The following is a 17,675-nucleotide window of genomic DNA, read 5'->3' as shown; positions in this document are numbered from 1 at the left end:
GCAATTTGAAGATCTGATTCAGAGTATAAAGTTTGAGAGTTGCGTTGTTGAGTCATTACGTGTTATAGTGTTGACGTTAACGCGTCGGAGCAAAGTGGCCGACTCGCTTGGGTGGCCGACTCGCTTGTGAACCACGTTACAAGTCCTCTCATTGACGACAAAAGTATCATGTCTGAATGTGAGTGATAGGCTCTGTTACTGCAAAGCAATGACTCAACAGTTTCAGTGCATGTGACCAGATGTTCCAATCTGTGAAACTGTATAATCGTCACACCGCTTTATGCGTTTGTGCCAAGATCTCGACAGTAAAGGAAACGAGCAATCGCAATGAAGTCCCGGGAGATTGATCAAATCTCCTCGGAATTCTTTGGTCGCCCCGGCTGCTGATATTTCTTGGGAATTTTGTTCACATGCTTGTAATCAGCGATGTTCGTAATGACGCATTAAGCCACAACTGACGTGTTTAGCTGCACGGTAGCGTGGCCTGCTCTAATGGTACTAGAAACCTGTAGTAAGGGCTTGCATAAATTTATGATCTCGATATATACTATGGGACTTTTTTAGAGCGACCTGCATAAAGGGTTGAGACACGGTTTTCGCGGGGCAACTAAATCAGGCATGAACAAGCAACTTGCGATGCCCAACTCATGCCTTATCCGAGTCTTACCAACAGCTCACCGACCGACAGCCTATCTTTTGGTTATCTTTAGTGAGTTGAAAGGTACTTGAGCATAATGTGTCTCGACAAACAGTAGCTTTGTCTAGGGATCCTGTCCAAGCCGCTCTGAAAGTGAAGCCATGTAACACCAAGGCGCCAAGAAATGTAATTTGCAGCTTCTTTTACGCGTTAAGATCGACATCATATCACTGATCTCTTCCGTATAAGCGAATGAAGCGAGTATACGCCTCACATTATCTGAGTGCAGACATGTAATAGCAGAAATGACTGGGCTCAGGTGTTGCACGTTGCTAAACCCGACCGGACGTGTCTTCGACTACAGCTAGCTTCGTCCAGCTTTCAGGCGACATAATTTCAAAGTCCAAGGAAGACCGGTAGATGGCTTATGGAGCAAGAAATGGGGCGTTGTTTGGGCCGTAATACTCTGATGGTAGTGATATCCAAGTCAGACTGCCACGAGAGAAATGCATACTGCTTCGGGCTTGATCATCGATCTTTCTGTGGTCAGCGGAACGGACTTGTTAGATATGGTTACACCTAAATATGATCTCGACGCATTGCATGCTGGTGTGCTACCTGCCAGCATATGAAAAACGATAGTTACACATCGCACTACATGCAATCGAATCTCATGACCATGGCTCCGTAATTTGGTGCAACACTCATAAACGCTTTGACCACTCAATATGTCAAAGTTGTAACCTTGATAGAGAAGAAAAGCTCGGTGTCTTTGGAAATCTCATGATCTTTGCACGTGTTCGAACCTGGCAGCCGATGATACGAAAAGGAAACATGACTATGTACGTGTATCACTTTTATGCAAGTCTTGCTGGCACGTTAGAAGAGCCACACAACGATATCAAACGATATTGGGATATTGTTGAGGTCTCCAAAAGAGAGCGATAATATTGTCACTGCCCATTGAGCACTTTTCATAATAGAAGAGAGTCGTTCGGGATTACCGAAAGGAAGATGTCGGCATCCAGCAGCAGAGTTTACACAGCCACCTTCGTGGCGCTACTGTAGACACTGCCATCGATTACCAAGACGCTATAATTTTCAGCAGAAAAAAGACTCAATTGCCGTTTTCTGTATCATTAAAGCCTGCATCACCTGACGTTACATTTTGGACTATATCCCATTCTGGGCAATGGAAGGGACTGTGGTGGCCATTATGAGCTGTGAGTATCCGCACATATTGAGCTGAAAGACCTGGATACGATTTTATACGCGCACGCTCAACTAACAGTGCAACCAATCCTCTCTCGTATGCAGTCTATCGCCACTCCTCCATCGTTCGCCACTCGCCTCCTATATCTTACATGTGGCAAATCATCCCAACTCTCTCAACCAAAGGAAGATATCTGCCCTGAATAAGAAGAGGATGCTCTCCAGTCGACCGCCTAACGAGCTCTCCTGAGACTGATTGGACTCAATCGATATGGAATACTCGGCAACGGACCCATAAAATGAGAACGAATACCACAACCGGACCAATCGACTTCTAGGCAGCATCAGGCTTCCAGTAAACGACGACTTCCTGACTCCACTCCAGGCATCTACAAATATAAGTCGGACGCTGTGTTGTTCGCGAATAACTCCGCCCTTGCTTGTTCGTTTCTCGAGTCTACCTCCCAATGTTACTGCTACGGCGGAGCAGACACCTAGCAGCATACTCAACGAAGAGGATGATGGATATACCCTTCTCTCTTCGAAAAGAACGAAATCGATGCGACTCGTGTACGGATGCCGGAGCTTCCGCCGTGCTTCTTGATTCGCTCGGAACATGGGATGAAACAGGCTTCACAGATATTATGCGATAGGCTCTTCGACTACAAGTGAAGGTAGCCGGGCATCGGTCCGATCCATGCTTGTACGCTCAAACATTTCTGATTCCCGTTAGGCGAGTCTTCTGTGGTGATAGGTTGCCTTGTTCTTTGGGACAATGGAAACCCCGGCATCTTGCAGGTCCCACATCGGCAGTTATCATGTTTGCTGATTATTATCGGGCTGACTTGGCTTCAAGCATTGTGTCCGTGCTATGCTAGTATTATTTAGCGCAAGACCCTGTTGGCATGAGCTCCACATAGGTACGAACCTCACGATCTTTCCTACACTCTTCCTTCCATCAACTGAGCTTACTTCGGCATCCTTCGCTGTTCTTATTGAGCACGGCCGATGCAAACGGTTGATCGGTACTCGCGTGCTGTTGCAGCGCATGTTTAGCCTCTCTTTGCAAGAGAGGTGTGCACGGCTGCCTGGCTTGCTGAGCTCTTTCTCAGCCACGACTGACTCGAGCTTGCAGCTATACAAAGAAGGTCGATAGCAAACGTCTCCCGAAACGCCAACAAAGGAAATCACATAAGAAAGTCTTTCTTGCAAGGGAAGAAGAATACGAAGAACAACCAGGGCTGTGCTACATCGTCAGCATTGCACAAGACAACGGAAGAGGGCACACATTATGTGTACTTTACCTGAAACATATTTAAGCATCTCGGGTCTAAGAGGGAGATGCGGAGCCACATTTTGGGAAGCAGACAATCAGCCTGCCATCGACAAGGAAAAACATTGACCATTTAACCGGCGTGCAAAAAACAAGATTCAAAAAAGAAGAAGGGGTTCATCCGGCTCTTGTTGCTGATGGAAGAGATGTATTGGGACTGAATGAAGATGCTTTACGCATCAACATCCAGGTTTCCTGGTGCCGAGTTCTGTCTTCCACGACGCGATACCTGTGTGTTTCTGCACACGAGATGAGGATGATGGCTCCTATAATGCTTCAGCCGAGCATCTGATCGCTTGAAGACCTTGTCGCATTTGCTGTCTTCGCAAATGATGGGCTCCTTTCCTCCATGGTAGTCTCTTCTGTGTCTCGCTCTGTTGCCTTTCCCGTGTCTACCGGTAAACGTGGCTTCACACCCGTTCATACCACATTCCAGGACGCCTTGACCAGGTCTGGATACAGCACTAGACGAGAAAGCCTCAGTGATATGGGATGATGCTGAAGACGCCCGTCTCTTGCCGGGAAGCCGTAAGCAGTTGCCAGGATCTGAGCGAGGGTATCTGCCAAGATGTCCTCGCGCCCTTGCGGTTGTTGCAGCTCTCTCCGCTATGAGCCAGGGTTGATTTTGAGAGTGGGTTCTTGATTCAGGAGTATAGGCGACGCCCAAGGGAGACTTGTAAGAATCAGAAGCACCAATTTGGCTTCCTGGCCCTGAAGATGGAGGGAAGTAAAGGAATTCTGATGATACATCGTCCGTCTGGTTCAGTGGCTGTATCGCTGACGACCAAAGGGTTTCGAAACCACTACCCGTAGAAGAGACTGAGCTCGGATCACCGTAAGCGGACATCGAATGGGTGGCATCCAAAGTCATCCGACTCATTCCCGTCGGTATTTGCCTTGTGGAACGGGTGGTCTGGCCGCCATCCATTAGGCCGATTGCAGTCCAAGGCTCCGAGTTTGGGGCGTCCAATCTTATGACTATTCCATCATGGGCCTCTGACGAGGAACCTGGGATAGATTCGGCCATGTAACCGTGGCCATCGTCTCGGTACAGTGCTGGGTCTATTGCTATCTCTGATTCCTGACCATAGTACTGCTGGGATTGAGGATCACCGCCTGGACTATTCGGCGTTCCATAGGCATCTCCAAAATTGACATGGGCCACGAGGTGCGACAAAGCGTCAATATTCGTAGCACACGAGTAGTTTGCTGTGCCGTGCAAAGAGTTTGAAAAGTTGGTTTGGGCTTGCTGCGAGAACTCCGTCTGGATGCGTGTATCAGAGTAAGCAATTGGCGCACTCTCATCCTGATAGTAAGTGGGGTTGTACGCCGGCACCGGTGGTGCATGTCTATTTTCCATCGTTTCATAGACGCCGTTGGGTCTGTTAACAGAGTGTACAGCATTCACTTGGATAGATCCCGGGTCCTGGTTCATTGCTCTGCTTGGCGGTTGCTCAGCCGAGTATCCTTCGAATCCTACGTGGTGCTGAGGATGAGTACTTGTTGGATGACTGTTTTGTCCCCAATGTTCTACCGGAGTACGCTCACGCCGATGTTCAGAGTACGGTGCCCAGCACTGATTTGGATGGTATACACCTGTACCTTCAGCGCTCTGGGCACCCATGGACGACAGGTTTTGGTATATATGTTGGTGCTCTAGCCAATCTACCTCATCGAAGTCGCTACCCATCTCAAGCATCACTTGCGTGACCGAGGGTTTGAAAAATATGGGGCCTTATATTATGGCCTCAGATAGCTCCGAGTGGTTGCTACAGACGGAAAAGAGAGAGAAGGCGTGAGTGTGAGCTACCAAGCTAGACTGGAATAGCGAATCACACTGTGTTCTTGGAAATAATCTTACTTAAGATATAGGGGCTTGAAAAAGAAGCTTCCGCCCTTCGGAAAGACTCCAAAGACTCGATCAGTCCGTACTTCAGTATATGCGGGCTGTAATATACGATTCGCTTAACTGTGCCAACAAGAACTATTTCAAGTGCCCGGTAAGTGTGTGCAGGAGCGAAGGGGTGTGGATGGACATACTTTTCAGCCGAGCGGATGTTTGTCGAAGACCAACGGTGCCTGCCAACAACCTGGTGCTTGTCTCTTCTGCTCACAAGTCGAAAGCCTGTTAATCCGACGTGGGATATCCAAGGCGTCTACCAGGTGCTAAGATCTAAGCTATGCTTGCGAAACAGAGATGTATGGTCCTAAAAGAAGGAGGCTGAGGATGGAAGAGGGTCGAGAATAGGCGACGGATATGTTGCGGCTGACGGTGCGGTACGAGAGCTTCACTTTTTGCAACGGAACAAGCTCAGAGGACGGCGGATGGCCGGTATTTCGACTTCGAACTAAGAGGGAGTCAAATCTGTCAGTTACTTGATAAGGCTTCGAAACGGTCTATTGGGCTGGCATCATAGGGAGCGACCTTTACCGACTTTGAGGAACGTCCTTCAGAAATCTCCCAGATGGCGCTCCAGCCTCGGATGCATCCAGCGCCACGTCAGGCATACCCAGGTTGCCGCGCTGTAGTGGTGAGCCTTGCTCATCAGTGTTAGGAGTAGATTGTCTCGCCAATGACAATGACAGAAAACACTCGAGGGTCTGTGTAGGGCGGTGAGGATGCCGTGGATGAGATGATGCGTACGGACGTCTTTCCAATGGCCATTTTCCCGTGATCCAATGAGCTGGGGGAAATCTGGATGCGCCAACCGCTCAGCAGTAATTCCCAGTGTCAACAAGGCGGAAAAGGCGGCCACGACGGCCACGTGTGCCAAAATTACAGATGCACGCATACCACGAGTTCTCATCAGTACCAGGAATAGAGCTGAAAGCGATATGAGACGGCGCAAACTCCATAATGTTCCAAACATAACGGCGACTCATTGCCATTCAACGTTCGTACTATCCGAGATGCATGGCTTGCAGAAATGGCCCACCCCACTCGGCATCACCTGGAGCAAGATGCTAAAATTCCTGGTGTGCATACAAGGTCCACTTTGGGAAGCTCACACGGGCAATGAATATGCAGTGGAACCCCCCAAGACGGCGAGGCAACTGGACGAGTGACAAAAGCTCACAGTTGACTATGCCAACACACGCCGCTCTTCACCACACCCGGTCTCCAGCCACAGCTGATACTACTACACGTCTGGTTCTTAGTATGAGGACGCCTCGAGGTGGACATGCCTCGCGTCATGGCAAAGCGCTGATTTAGCGCTTGCAAACGACGCGTGAGACGCCACGCACACGCATGTTACTGCGGCTAGCCGCGCCGTAACGGAGAAGCGAGCGACGGCCCTCCCGTGCGCATAGTCTTCCCGCAGCGTCTGGCGTGAATACCTCTTACTCGAGTTGTATGCAATCCTGGCAAAGTGGAAAAACTGCATGCAACACATTTTACGCTTGATTCCTTCTAGGTGGTCCTTGTGCGTGTGCCTCTATCCAAATACTCAAGTACTATACGGAAAACCATGTTAAGGGTTGAACCTAGCTACCCCCACCACGAACTCGTCATGCGTCATGTCTGTACGGCACCACGCACCCGATCAATCAATGAAACAAGGCTCCCCTGTCGATTGAAACAACGGCGAGGAGATATTTTGACATGATGCGCTTCCTACCGGCAAATGTCGAATACACATACTCCCGGCCTAGAGCAAAGAATGAGTGCGGCCGCCCCAAACATGAGATGACAGGGATTTGAGCCAGCCCTCAGCGCTATAGGCCCGGGCGCCCACAACTGCACCCGCAAAGTCACGAGTTCAAAGTCTAGATACCCAACATCAGAGTGGCAAATATGCCACGACAACAAACACGCTGCCAGAGGATTGATGCAAGGCTACCTTGGTATTCTCGTATCATACAACACCGTATCTGATCACACGCACACATAGTTCCATTCTGTGATAGCTTCATCTACGAAATATGTCGACCTCTAAAGGTCTGATTGACATGGATGAACATGTCCCCGGAAATATCAAACAGGGCCAAGGCTTTTGTTTGTAGAACAACCCGGCGCAAAAGTGGATTAATGCGGGCAACTTCTAGTTTGGGAGCAGAGCCGCATACATTACAGCAGTTACTCTCTATTTCCCGGCAGGAGCTCATCGTCCTGGTCAGTAATTCGCCACCACAACACGCTCGTGCCAGGCTTGCTGTGCTTCTCACCGCCACTCAACTTTTCAGTGACCAGCTATTCGGGATATGCTCAAGTACTCCTAGTCTTGACAATGATTTCTATCTGAATGACAGCACACTCAGCCTCACTGCATGCCCAGTACCCAAAAAGGACTTGCAGTCCGACTCACCTTAATGAGGTTGGTCCGACCTAAGTGCATGAACAGGGCCGCCCAGCTCCACCTGGTGTTGTCCTGATGCATGCCTAAGAATGGGATAGAGTGTCGGAGATACCGAGGTCATTGGGCCCAGACTGATCAACATACCCAACCGCCTTACCCACTGCTGTCTAGAAAAAAGGCTTTAACGTAGGGATCGACGCGTATCCCTAGAGGATGCCCAATTATACACGCTAGTGGGCCTCCTGAGCCAACCGGCTATATGAGGGACTAGGAGATAAGCTATGAGCTGCAATAGATTTGGTGGAGACGACGGTCACGCGTGATACACGTGGCGAGTGGCATACACAGTGCATTGAGACGGCATCATACACGTGTAAACATGCTTCCACGCATTCTGCAGGCTGAAAATCCCACGTACGTATGCTGCGACATGCCTTAGTGCATCTTGGTCATGGTCCTGTTTGTGGGGTTGCCCACATGGCCCACCTTGATGACATCAAAACCAGACGAATCGACATCTTGAAGTTAAGCAACTGCAATTGGGGCCATGAAGAGTCAAACGGCGACTAAAAATGTACTTGCATACATCTTCTCACGGGTCAGTGGAAGCATCATATCGAGCCGAATATGAAAAGAGCATTATTGGTATTATAAAAGATAACCTCGCGGATTACAAATGTGTTCTTCCAGAATACCCCAGCCAGGAGAACCAACGCTAGCGTCGTAGAAAAGAAATAGACAGCCACAAGTACCCTAACAAGAGGATTACCAGATCCTCATCTGGGTTACGATGAATGGGTATCGTAGCCAGTCAAAGCATTGTGCTCTGCACTAGCTTGCTGTCCTCCTCTTTGGCTTTACGTCAAGCATACTATGCTGCTCCCACTCGTGCTTGCGGGTAGCGTCTGCTCGTTTGAATTGCTTCTTACAGACACGGCATGTCAGTCCGAGAACCGAAGCCATCACACTGTGGAAGGCACGAATATGTCGTCTCAAGTTTCCGCTGCGGTATCTAAATGCTTGGTGAGCGCCAACATAGAAATGATGAAGTCTGGTAGCGTCACGTACTTGCCATGGAAGAGTGTGCTACATTGACTGCAGGAAAGACTTTCGTCATCTTCTTCGGCATCCAAACCAGAGCCCCCATGGTCCTCATAGTGTTGACGATCATCAAGCTTTGCAAAGGTGTACGATGCATCTACTTTCCTTGCCGAATAGGCGACAGCATTGAAATTGTTCGTCTCCTGTCCGTATCCATCGTGGTGCTGCCACCCGCGGGACTCATCAAAGTCGTAAACACCAAGTGGGATTCTTGTCATGCCATGCGATGGCACGCAAGAGTTATCTACAGGGCTACGTGCTGCGAGTAATGTGTTGTCGCGAGCGTTATAGGGTTCGGCTGCATTGGGGTATGACGAGTTGTAGTGTGGATGGCTATCACGTCGAGACTGTTGATACCCAACCGGAGGTATTTGAGCAAAGAAGAGAGAAAGTTCTGCATGATTAATGTTCGCGTGCGAGGCCTGTCCATGCTGAAAAGCATAGTTCAGGCTCGGCATTGGCATGTTGAACTCATCTTGATGATCTTGGGGAGGTGAGTAGACATCAGGATATACCAGAGCACCTCTGTGGAGCTCCACACTAGGCCCAAGCTGTGTACCGGGATCGTTGTAGGCATCAGGAGTTCTGGGAGGTGAGATAGGTAACGGCCTTTGAAGCTGCTGATAAATCGTCGAACCCGATACTGAACCAGGGTACTGCACAGTATCTGAACCCCAGAGCGGCCTCGATGTCTCCGTGCGACTCAGTCCTTGTAGTGCATTATGCTCTGTAGCCCTGTGGTGCTCATGGTATATATGTTCTACTGGCACTTGGCTAGCATGGCGAGCCAAGTCAGGGGTTTGATCTATGGGGCTCTCTAGTTCCAAAAGTCTGGATACCGCAGCAAGTTCCGAAATATCATGATCGCTTGGAAGCTCGTGGACGTTGGAGGAATGACAGTCTTGGTTGTACGGCATGTAAGCTGGTGGGGGGTCGTCGTTGACAACTGAACGGCTTCGAGGATACATTCGACGAATCTTTATCAAGAACCGGCAGAACCTTAAGAGACGGCTTCGGTGTCGTACGTTTTGGTTCCTATTGAGGACGGGAAGGTTGTCCTCGAGAGGATCTTTTGGATATGGCAGGGACGCAGGATTTGTCGAAGGAGTGCACTCGTTGCCACTTGAGAGCGACGCTGAGTCAGAAGCGAATGGATGGACAGTAGTCCCTGATGTCTGTTCACCAACGTCGTGGTTTGGGGAAGAGATGCTGCACAGCGGTGAGTAAAATAAATTTGGGAGGCAACCTCTAATGAAACAAGATAGCTCACGCACGTAATCCTGAGGCGATTTCTCGTTTCGAAATGAATGAGCATCTTCAGAAACGCGGGGAGTGGCTCCAAATATGTCGCAGAAGGCATTTGCAGCGGTGTAGGACCTTATTTCAACCAACTTTGTTCAAGGAAAGGCGGGATCACCAGCACACTGCAACCTGTATGTTCCCTCGAGGATAGTCGTACGATATGTCTCCGTGGAGCACATCTATGAAGACAGGGAACGCTGCTAGCGATGCGACATAGTCCTTAACACGGAGCGCCGATGCGCCATTGTCGTGACAAAAAACAAAAAGTAGGCAAAAAGGCGAAAGGGCGCTGGAGGACTGGACACCATCCCATGACAGTACGCATACGCGTACGACAGCTTCGTCTCGACAAGCAAATTACCAACCACTCAAAAAGCTTATCCGAATAGGGCCGAAGAGCTGAAGTACGATGGGCAGCCTGTTCGTTGTGATGGTTGCCCTTGGCTACTATCTTGGCGTTGCTAGCGAAGGACACCTGCGGGTCACGGTATCAGACGGCGAGATTGAGAAAGTAAGGAATATGGTCGGAGCCCTTACACATGTGCCGGGGTCAACTCCACTTGTGCGAAGGAATCCGATCGATATCTGCAGTACCAAGATGGCCCAGATGTGTTTTGTCCGCGAGTCGCCGAAAGAAGATGTTGCTCGTTATGGGAGGCCTCCAGGACCATTCTCCAAAGTGAAGCGATCTGCTTTGCATCGGCGGCGGCGGCGGCGGCAGCAACGGATGCTCGGATGTTCCGTCGGATGAAGTGATACAGTAGCATTCGTGGGGGGTTTGGGAGGAACACCCACATTGCAGAGCAATTTGTCGTGGAGGGCGTGGGCTGGTGTGGTCCCGTCTCGAAGCCTGACCTCCACCACGAATGCAGCTCACCAAGCGCGGTCGACAATTGAGCTCGAAAAAGATTTTGACAATGCGAAAACTTGTCAAATGTAATCGGAGGCTTTGCATCAATTATTATATCTAAAAAGAAAACAGCACAGCCGAAAGGTATGTAGGTCACAACTACACAGCCTTAAAAACGGCCCCCCAAAATAACCCGAAGGTGCAAAACGATAGGCATGGCTCAAATATCGGTAGGCTCAGATACGCCGGTTTCGCTCCAAGTCTGCCTTGAGATGGGGGCCGACTCAGCGCACGGCTGTGCATTCATGGCGGGGTGGGGCCGAAGGATTCATTTGAGTCTACTCTAACAGTTCCAGGTGCTAAGAGTATCAGATGTCGCAACAACTGGGTAAAACTGGGAAAGAGTGCTCTCAGGGCCATCAAGCGAAGTTATTTCCTTGTGGCAGCTACAAGACAACTTCCAGGATGACTACGATATTGTGTGCATCTCTTTGGGAAGGTAGGAAACCTTGCGGCAGACAATCCACGGACAATGTTCAGGCATCGTCAAGCATGGCGACTGCATGGGCCTAGAATGCGTCCGATACAACCATCGCTCCAAGCTGCCTTTCATTTACCCTTGTCCTCCAGGGCAAGATCCCTTGCCTTTCTTGCAGCACGTCAGGACGTCAGGATGATTTTACCCCACACCCAACCGCTAGCGCCCTAGCGTTATCGGCAATCATATGCGTGCCCTTTTAGGCGGCCTCTTCATTTCGGTTATGCCCGAACCCTGTCTCCGAGTGCATCGCCAAATTAGCGACTTTTCGACCATACGAAATTGGAGCACACGCTCGCGATATATGCTGCTTTGGAGAAGACGTTCAATAGCAGGGAAGCATGTGGTGAATTTTAGGTTAGTAGCTAACCCTGTTCCACCAACACACGGACCAAGGCGGCTCATCGGTCGGCACTAATCCGGACCCGATGACCGATATTGCGTCATCGCCGATCGGCCAGCCGAGGCCATCAAGATCAACTTACCAGATCTCCATATACATATCTCGCTCTAGCGATAGGCTCATACTCCATCGATGGCGGCTCAAGAGACCTCGGCAGCAATTTTGCGATACGCTGATTGGAGGCGAGTGCGAGACTTCAGCTTACCCTGGGTCCTATGCTCATACTACGGACGAGGCCTCGGCAAAGGCCAACGCAAACGTTCAGAACAGACTCAACGTCTAGCAGGACGTACATCATGTGCGCTCGGTGAGCCTTCATGGGCCTAACACGATTCAGTGGCGAGGCAGACTCACCGCCGACTGTCCGCCTTATTAATAGAGGGCACGACTTCGTCTTTGGCTGATCTTAGCTCTGGTTGGTCCTCCTTCCCTGCTGATCGGTGAGAGGATGTCGAGATTCAGCCTCTTATCCAGAAAAGCGTTGTCCACTCACGCTCAGAACATCGGATCGGATGTATACAATCTGTTTGGACCCACTACTATCTACCACGGGCAGTAGAATGATTTCTGCCTCCTCCATCTATGAACGCGCGGCCGATGCAACGTTCCGAAGCCGATTAGAGGGACTTGAGGTACAAGGCTTGCTTTAGCTGTTGATTCCTTCAGGGCAATCGACTGGATATGGGTGTGCCAGCAAATCAACCGATCAATCTCTCAACAGGCGGAAGCTCTTAAAATGGGCAACATGTTTCAGGCGAATGACCTGAGATTCCGGCGACCAAGTCCTCCTCGCCGATTATGATCCTTCTGGCACCGGTGAGCAAAAGTAATTCCGGTGAGTGTTGTGGCAGGTCAGGGGCGCGCATGTTTGTCGTATTGCCAAGTTGCGACGCTTCCGCTCACGTTGCACACATCGCGACCCCTAACCCGAGCTTTTACAGCAAAGAGCACGAGGCAGGTTGACTTTAGCACCAAAGTTCGCTATTTCACCAGCTTACATAAAAAAGCAGTTCATTCAAGCATCAAATTAATCCATGAAAATATATCACAAAAGACAAAACTTCATGAAAGCATGCTACCAGATGCGAGACAACAACCCAAGCGCCAATGCGGTGGCGAAAAAGAAAACACCGACCCCACACCGCAAGGCTGAGGGCGAGTAGATCAGACCCCGGTTGATTGTGGGGGTAAAAGGAAGAAGGCGCCTGGACCTGCTGACTATGCGAACCCAAAGAAAAGGAACTCGTACGAGAAGCATGCCAAGCGCTGAGATCACAGCCTGTCTTTCCGGTCACGACCAGAAGAGATATAAGTCGATCACTCTTGCTAGACAATCGAAACTGCGATTCTACAACTTAGTAGGACGCATCACCTCGTACATTGTACCAGTTTTCGCTATAGTTGTCGTCGAGTTCTTCGTCTCGGTCGCACTGCCTGTAGTCCTCGTACAATTCGGAGTCGTCGTAGACTTGTCCATCGACTCGGACGTACCCGATAGCATTGTAGGGGTCGGTACGGTCATAGCCTGGTGATAGGTGGGAGATTTGCTGCGCTTGGGGCGGGTATGTTGCATACTGGACTTGGTGTGCTTGGCCCGCCTGAGGTGCGTTGGGCCCGCTCCTGCCGAAGGAGTGAGGCACCGCGCCTGCTCCAGAGCGAGACGCGTCGACTACCCCATGTAGGGGTAAGAATCCCGCGTTTAAAGTGGGATTATTCATCGCACTCGCCAAATGTGTAAGGTCATTACGCATCGGGCGAGCCACTGGCGCATAATGCGGATCATACTGGGGCTCGTAGTGGCGATCTCTCGAAGAAGAGGAAGATTGTGCGCTTCCTGCGCCAGACTGCGGTTTTGTTAGCCATCACCACCCTTGAGAGCAGGGGAATCTTCTCACCTTATTGTCGGCACGCTTTGAGCTTTTGCGGTCTTTGCGGTCACCTCTACGATCATCTTTGCGGCCTCCTCCACGATGAGCAGAGCCGTTTGAGTGGTCTTCAGATTGACTCTGGCTATGGGCCATGTTGCCTTGGAGTGTGTAGTTTGGGTAGAGGTAAGGATGAAACGTGAAACAGACGACTTGTCAGATATATCACCCGTTGACGACAGTTGCTAAAGCAGCGAACGCGAACTAGCGACTAAACAGCGAATAAGAGTGAAGAACGCGGTTGATCCAATCAAAGTGTCAGCACTATCAAGGTAGGTATGCAGATGGTGCTATTCACTGACTGTTGGAACACGTAGTGCAGCTACACCAACGTGTTGTGGGGGCGTAGAGAGTTAAATAGAAGACAGGATATTGAGGGACCGAGTAAGAGTCCATTCAAGATTAAGTAAGTTTGAGAGAACCTTGTCGCTGTACGTACGAAGCAAAACGTACAACGCAGCGGTCCTTATTAACATATTCCTGATAATAGTCCCTCACAACGCACGCGCACACAGACACACAAGCAGGCGCACTCGGGTCCCTTAGGGAGCTGTTTGAATCATCCGAATCATTAGCGACATTGCATACAATCTAGAGTATATGCTTTCTGGGGCGCATAAAGCAACCGCCGTGCAGGTGCCCCCTGGCAGATGCCGGACAATCCGGTAGGGCCGTTATGTAGGCTGAATATGTGCTTTTTTTCAGCAGCGTCGAAAGATTTCCCCATGGACCAGTCAGGCAAGGGACTAACGGGATACGGTGAGTTGTACGTAGGAAGGGCAAGATTACACGACCCGAGGTAAAGCCGCCCACGGCGATTGATAACTCTGATTGGACAGAGTAGACAGCTACGCCGGGAGGGGGGCCAGTGTCATGCTTGCTCGCATGTATCGGGGAAAACACCATCGTCAAAACTACTCGTAACGGATCGGCCAGGTGCGGCGAGATGCTGGAAACTTTGTTTTGAAACGGTGCCCTTTGTTGATTCACGAGGCTGGTACAGAAGGAGGATGGTATATGCATATACACATGGACACACTTGCACTGGCCACTTTCCTATTGTGGAAAATGATCTGCCCCCTCGACCCAACTCAGCTATCATCATGTGCATACGTCTACGTTTCATGTCGATTACATGCGCTGTCGCCAGTGTCCTTGTGTACAAGAAAAAGATGATCGCCGTCTAGGATTGTCAGGAAGATATTGAGCGAGTGCACCACTCAGCGCGTTTTCCGGCTCCAAGGACGGAAAAAGGGCCGGCTGATAGTCTGATAGGACAGTAATGAAGGCGTGCCCTTCTTCCAAGAGGGACCCATGATGCAACCAGCTGAAAATCCCATACGGTCATATGTCGGTACCTTGACTCATAGTCGCACAACAGCAAAAGGGCACCGCGACCTTTGGCCTCAAACTCGTAAAAGTAAAAGCGGACTTGGCAGTCGCCTCAGGACGCCGTCGGGGTCGACGGTCTGGGAGGGTAGAAAGTATGGGACGGGCACTGGTTACCGATCTCCCGCCCGTAAACTTGCATGTCTAGTCGATGCGCTAGAATGTTCCGTGCTAGGCCCAACCTTGCAGCCCGGTAACTCTTTGCAGGGGGCCAGGCGGGTGTAGTGTTGGTGTGTGCGCTATATGACATTCCAGCTGAATTCGATATTACATAGTACGTACGTATGTGTATACAAAGCTTAACGCACGGCCCGCACTACCACCCTAGCCCGTACCTGCCTGAGCAAATGCAAAGACAACAAAAAAGGGTGGGCGGAAAAAAACCGGGGAAAAGCAAAAAAAACCCAGAGAGAACAAGGCAACAGTCAGCCCAGGGCAACGCACAGAGATGGGCGGAGCGTACAGCTTGCAAGGTATATAACAAAAAGGCGGGGTAATCCCTGTCGCTCTATCGCCCCGAACCTGCGTCAGCTGTCGGCCCTCCGACCACACACTACCAACCAAACCCACAACCGCCAACCGCCAACCAGCGACCACCCGCAAAAAAACCGCCCAGAAAAAACACACTCCGTACATGCGCACGTCCGCAAGGCCCGCATGTCCCACTTACCCTCTCCCCCTTCCATCGCGATCTCTCAAACAGCCCCAAGCCAAAATGACTCGCCTCGACACCCTCCCCCCCGAACTCCTCTTCCACATCCTCACCTACACGGACCCACCGTTCTGCCTCACGCTGCGCACATACCCGCTCAACGCGCTCGCCGCCACAAACCGCCAGCTGAATGCCGTAGTCGAGGAGTACGCGCGGAACCTGCTGAAACGGCATGCGGGCATCGAGATACCGAGGAATGCGCGGGTGGCTAGTTGTCGGCGCATGTGGGTGGGTGAGATATGCTGGTTTTGCAAGAGGAAGAGTAGGAGGAAGGCGTGTTTTGGGCGGGGGATGACGTGCTGTTTGGGGTGTGATCGGAGGGAGTTTGACAAGATGGTACGTCATATTCACTTTCTTCCCAATGCTCTTTCTTTCTTTCTTTCTTTGAAAATGGGGGTTTGGGGGATTTGCAACAGGGTTTGCGATGCAAAAGGGTGCGATTTTGGAGATGAGAGCGGGGTGGGGGTAAAGTTACTAGACGCTTTGAAGAACCTTTATCTTTTGGTTTTCGCAAACTAACGAGTACATGGGGGGCACAACAACAGACTATGACGCAAGCGACACAACAAACTCATCTTTCCAAATTCGATCTTTTTACACCGTCGCCTTTACATCCGAATCTTCCTCCGCTGGCGATAGGATCGTATCCCGTCATGGGCGATGTTGCCACGATGATTTCGACACCTGATGTCCTTGCGCGCAGTGCGCATATTCGGTCGATGCTTGGGGAAAAGGCACATGACGAGACATTTATGCGCAGGCGAGCTGCAGCACATGTGCGCATCATAAAGCATATGAATATAGACTATCATCAGGGTAAGGGGTGGCTGGCTTACAGGGAGATGTCCAAGAAGGGGCCCAAGAGTATGCAGACAGAGGAGGGCAGAAGAAAGTACATCGAGGAAGGATTGAAGAAGGAGTGGGAGGCGCTTGGGGTCGAGCCCTGTCAACATGTCCTAGCGAGGGTAAATGGGCAGTTGATGAGGTGGGTGAAGTACGCTGTTCCACCTGAGGCAAATGGTCGGGGTGAATCGCGAGAGGCGCCGATTGAGATTGAGTCACTCAGTGAGACTGGATTACTCGACTTGTAGTTTTCTTCGTGGCCATTTTCTGCAATCTTTGCTGGCTAGAAACCCAAATCTAAGCGTAGACAATGGGTGAGTCAAGGTGTCATTGTTCACCAAGAGTAGTCACGTCGCTTGTGCGCAGCCGCTCCTCGTTGATCCCATCCAGACACAACTTCATTCGTGCTGTCAACTCGACCTCCTCTTCTTCGCCTGTCGCTGTCACCTCCCCCAAGCGCAGCACTGCTCGCTGACCCAACATTTTCAATGGATCCAAAAGCCTCTTCTTGTACTCCCAATCTACACCAACGGTCAAGTCAACCACTGCGATGGTAACCGTCTTGATGCTTTTTGCCTCTCTGAGCAGCATCTTGGTTATGTCCTCAAGCCAGCGAATTAGGAAATGGAGGTCTTTGCTATAATTCTCTTCCAAAGACGGTCCCCGCCTTTTCCAGTAGATTTTCAAGTGAAACTTCTTGACCCACCGGACAGCAGCGAGTGCAATGGGGCAAAGGCCGCTGATACGAGGAAAAGTAGAAGTTTGTGTAAGATAATGGAAGGTGACGGTATTGTAGAAGTGGGCGAGAATCTCGTCATGGAGATAGCGACACGTGGCCATGAGTGCTGTAGGAGGGGCTCTTCGATCAATGAAGCATATTGGGCCCCATCCGAAGGGGTAGCTTTTGGGTTCACGGCGACCTAGAATATCGTAGATTTCAAGACGCAGTTCCGAAGGGAGCTTAAGAAGCAGAGAGTGTTGTGCCGGTACCATGGGTACATTGGTGTGAGAAGGCGAGTTCATGATTTTTTTGAACAGAGCATAGTGGAGAATAGAAGACATGGTGTTGTCACTTGCAAGGTCAGGAAGCCAACCGCTTATTAGCTGCATACCCGGGCGTAGATCCTACGGA

General features: G+C 50.5%; 6 protein-coding genes across 6 annotated transcripts; 1 reads left to right on the top strand and 5 right to left on the bottom strand.

Moving 5' to 3' along the window:
- Positions 1–2,665: 2,665 nt before the first annotated feature.
- On the bottom strand, positions 2,666–3,094 carry COCCADRAFT_94548 (uncharacterized protein; the record flags this gene model as incomplete). The annotated part of the gene is made up of 1 exon (XM_007713527.1): positions 2,666–3,094. A coding segment is annotated over one exon (429 nt), but the record flags the coding sequence as incomplete, so codon positions are not given.
- A 260-nt stretch (positions 3,095–3,354) lies between these two features.
- Positions 3,355–4,881, bottom strand: COCCADRAFT_25807 (uncharacterized protein; the record flags this gene model as incomplete). The annotated part of the gene is made up of 1 exon (XM_007713495.1): positions 3,355–4,881. One exon carries the CDS (start codon positions 4,879–4,881, stop codon positions 3,355–3,357), a length of 1,527 nt encoding a protein of 508 aa, XP_007711685.1.
- Positions 4,882–8,311: 3,430 nt separating this feature from the next.
- On the bottom strand, positions 8,312–9,045 carry COCCADRAFT_94539 (uncharacterized protein; the record flags this gene model as incomplete). The annotated part of the gene is made up of 2 exons (XM_007713526.1): positions 8,312–8,492; positions 8,549–9,045. The coding sequence occupies 2 exons, from the start codon at positions 9,043–9,045 to the stop codon at positions 8,312–8,314; spliced, it is 678 nt and encodes a 225-aa protein (XP_007711716.1).
- A 3,984-nt stretch (positions 9,046–13,029) lies between these two features.
- COCCADRAFT_25805 (uncharacterized protein) lies at positions 13,030–13,695 on the bottom strand (the record flags this gene model as incomplete). Its single annotated transcript, XM_007713494.1, has 2 exons — positions 13,030–13,518; positions 13,570–13,695. The coding sequence occupies 2 exons, from the start codon at positions 13,693–13,695 to the stop codon at positions 13,030–13,032; spliced, it is 615 nt and encodes a 204-aa protein (XP_007711684.1).
- A 2,008-nt stretch (positions 13,696–15,703) lies between these two features.
- COCCADRAFT_94550 (uncharacterized protein) lies at positions 15,704–16,791 on the top strand (the record flags this gene model as incomplete). Its single annotated transcript, XM_007713525.1, has 2 exons — positions 15,704–16,036; positions 16,246–16,791. 2 exons carry the CDS (start codon positions 15,704–15,706, stop codon positions 16,789–16,791), a joined length of 879 nt encoding a protein of 292 aa, XP_007711715.1.
- A 79-nt stretch (positions 16,792–16,870) lies between these two features.
- COCCADRAFT_4560 (uncharacterized protein) lies at positions 16,871–17,605 on the bottom strand (the record flags this gene model as incomplete). Its single annotated transcript, XM_007713484.1, has 1 exon — positions 16,871–17,605. The coding sequence occupies one exon, from the start codon at positions 17,603–17,605 to the stop codon at positions 16,871–16,873; it is 735 nt and encodes a 244-aa protein (XP_007711674.1).
- Positions 17,606–17,675: the final 70 nt, after the last annotated feature.

This window comes from Bipolaris zeicola (genome assembly GCF_000523435.1).
Source record: "Bipolaris zeicola 26-R-13 unplaced genomic scaffold scaffold_62, whole genome shotgun sequence".
Classification (NCBI taxonomy): domain Eukaryota; kingdom Fungi; phylum Ascomycota; class Dothideomycetes; order Pleosporales; family Pleosporaceae; genus Bipolaris; species Bipolaris zeicola.
Note: the sequence above shows the minus strand (reverse complement) of the source record. Positions and strands in the feature narration are given on the sequence as shown.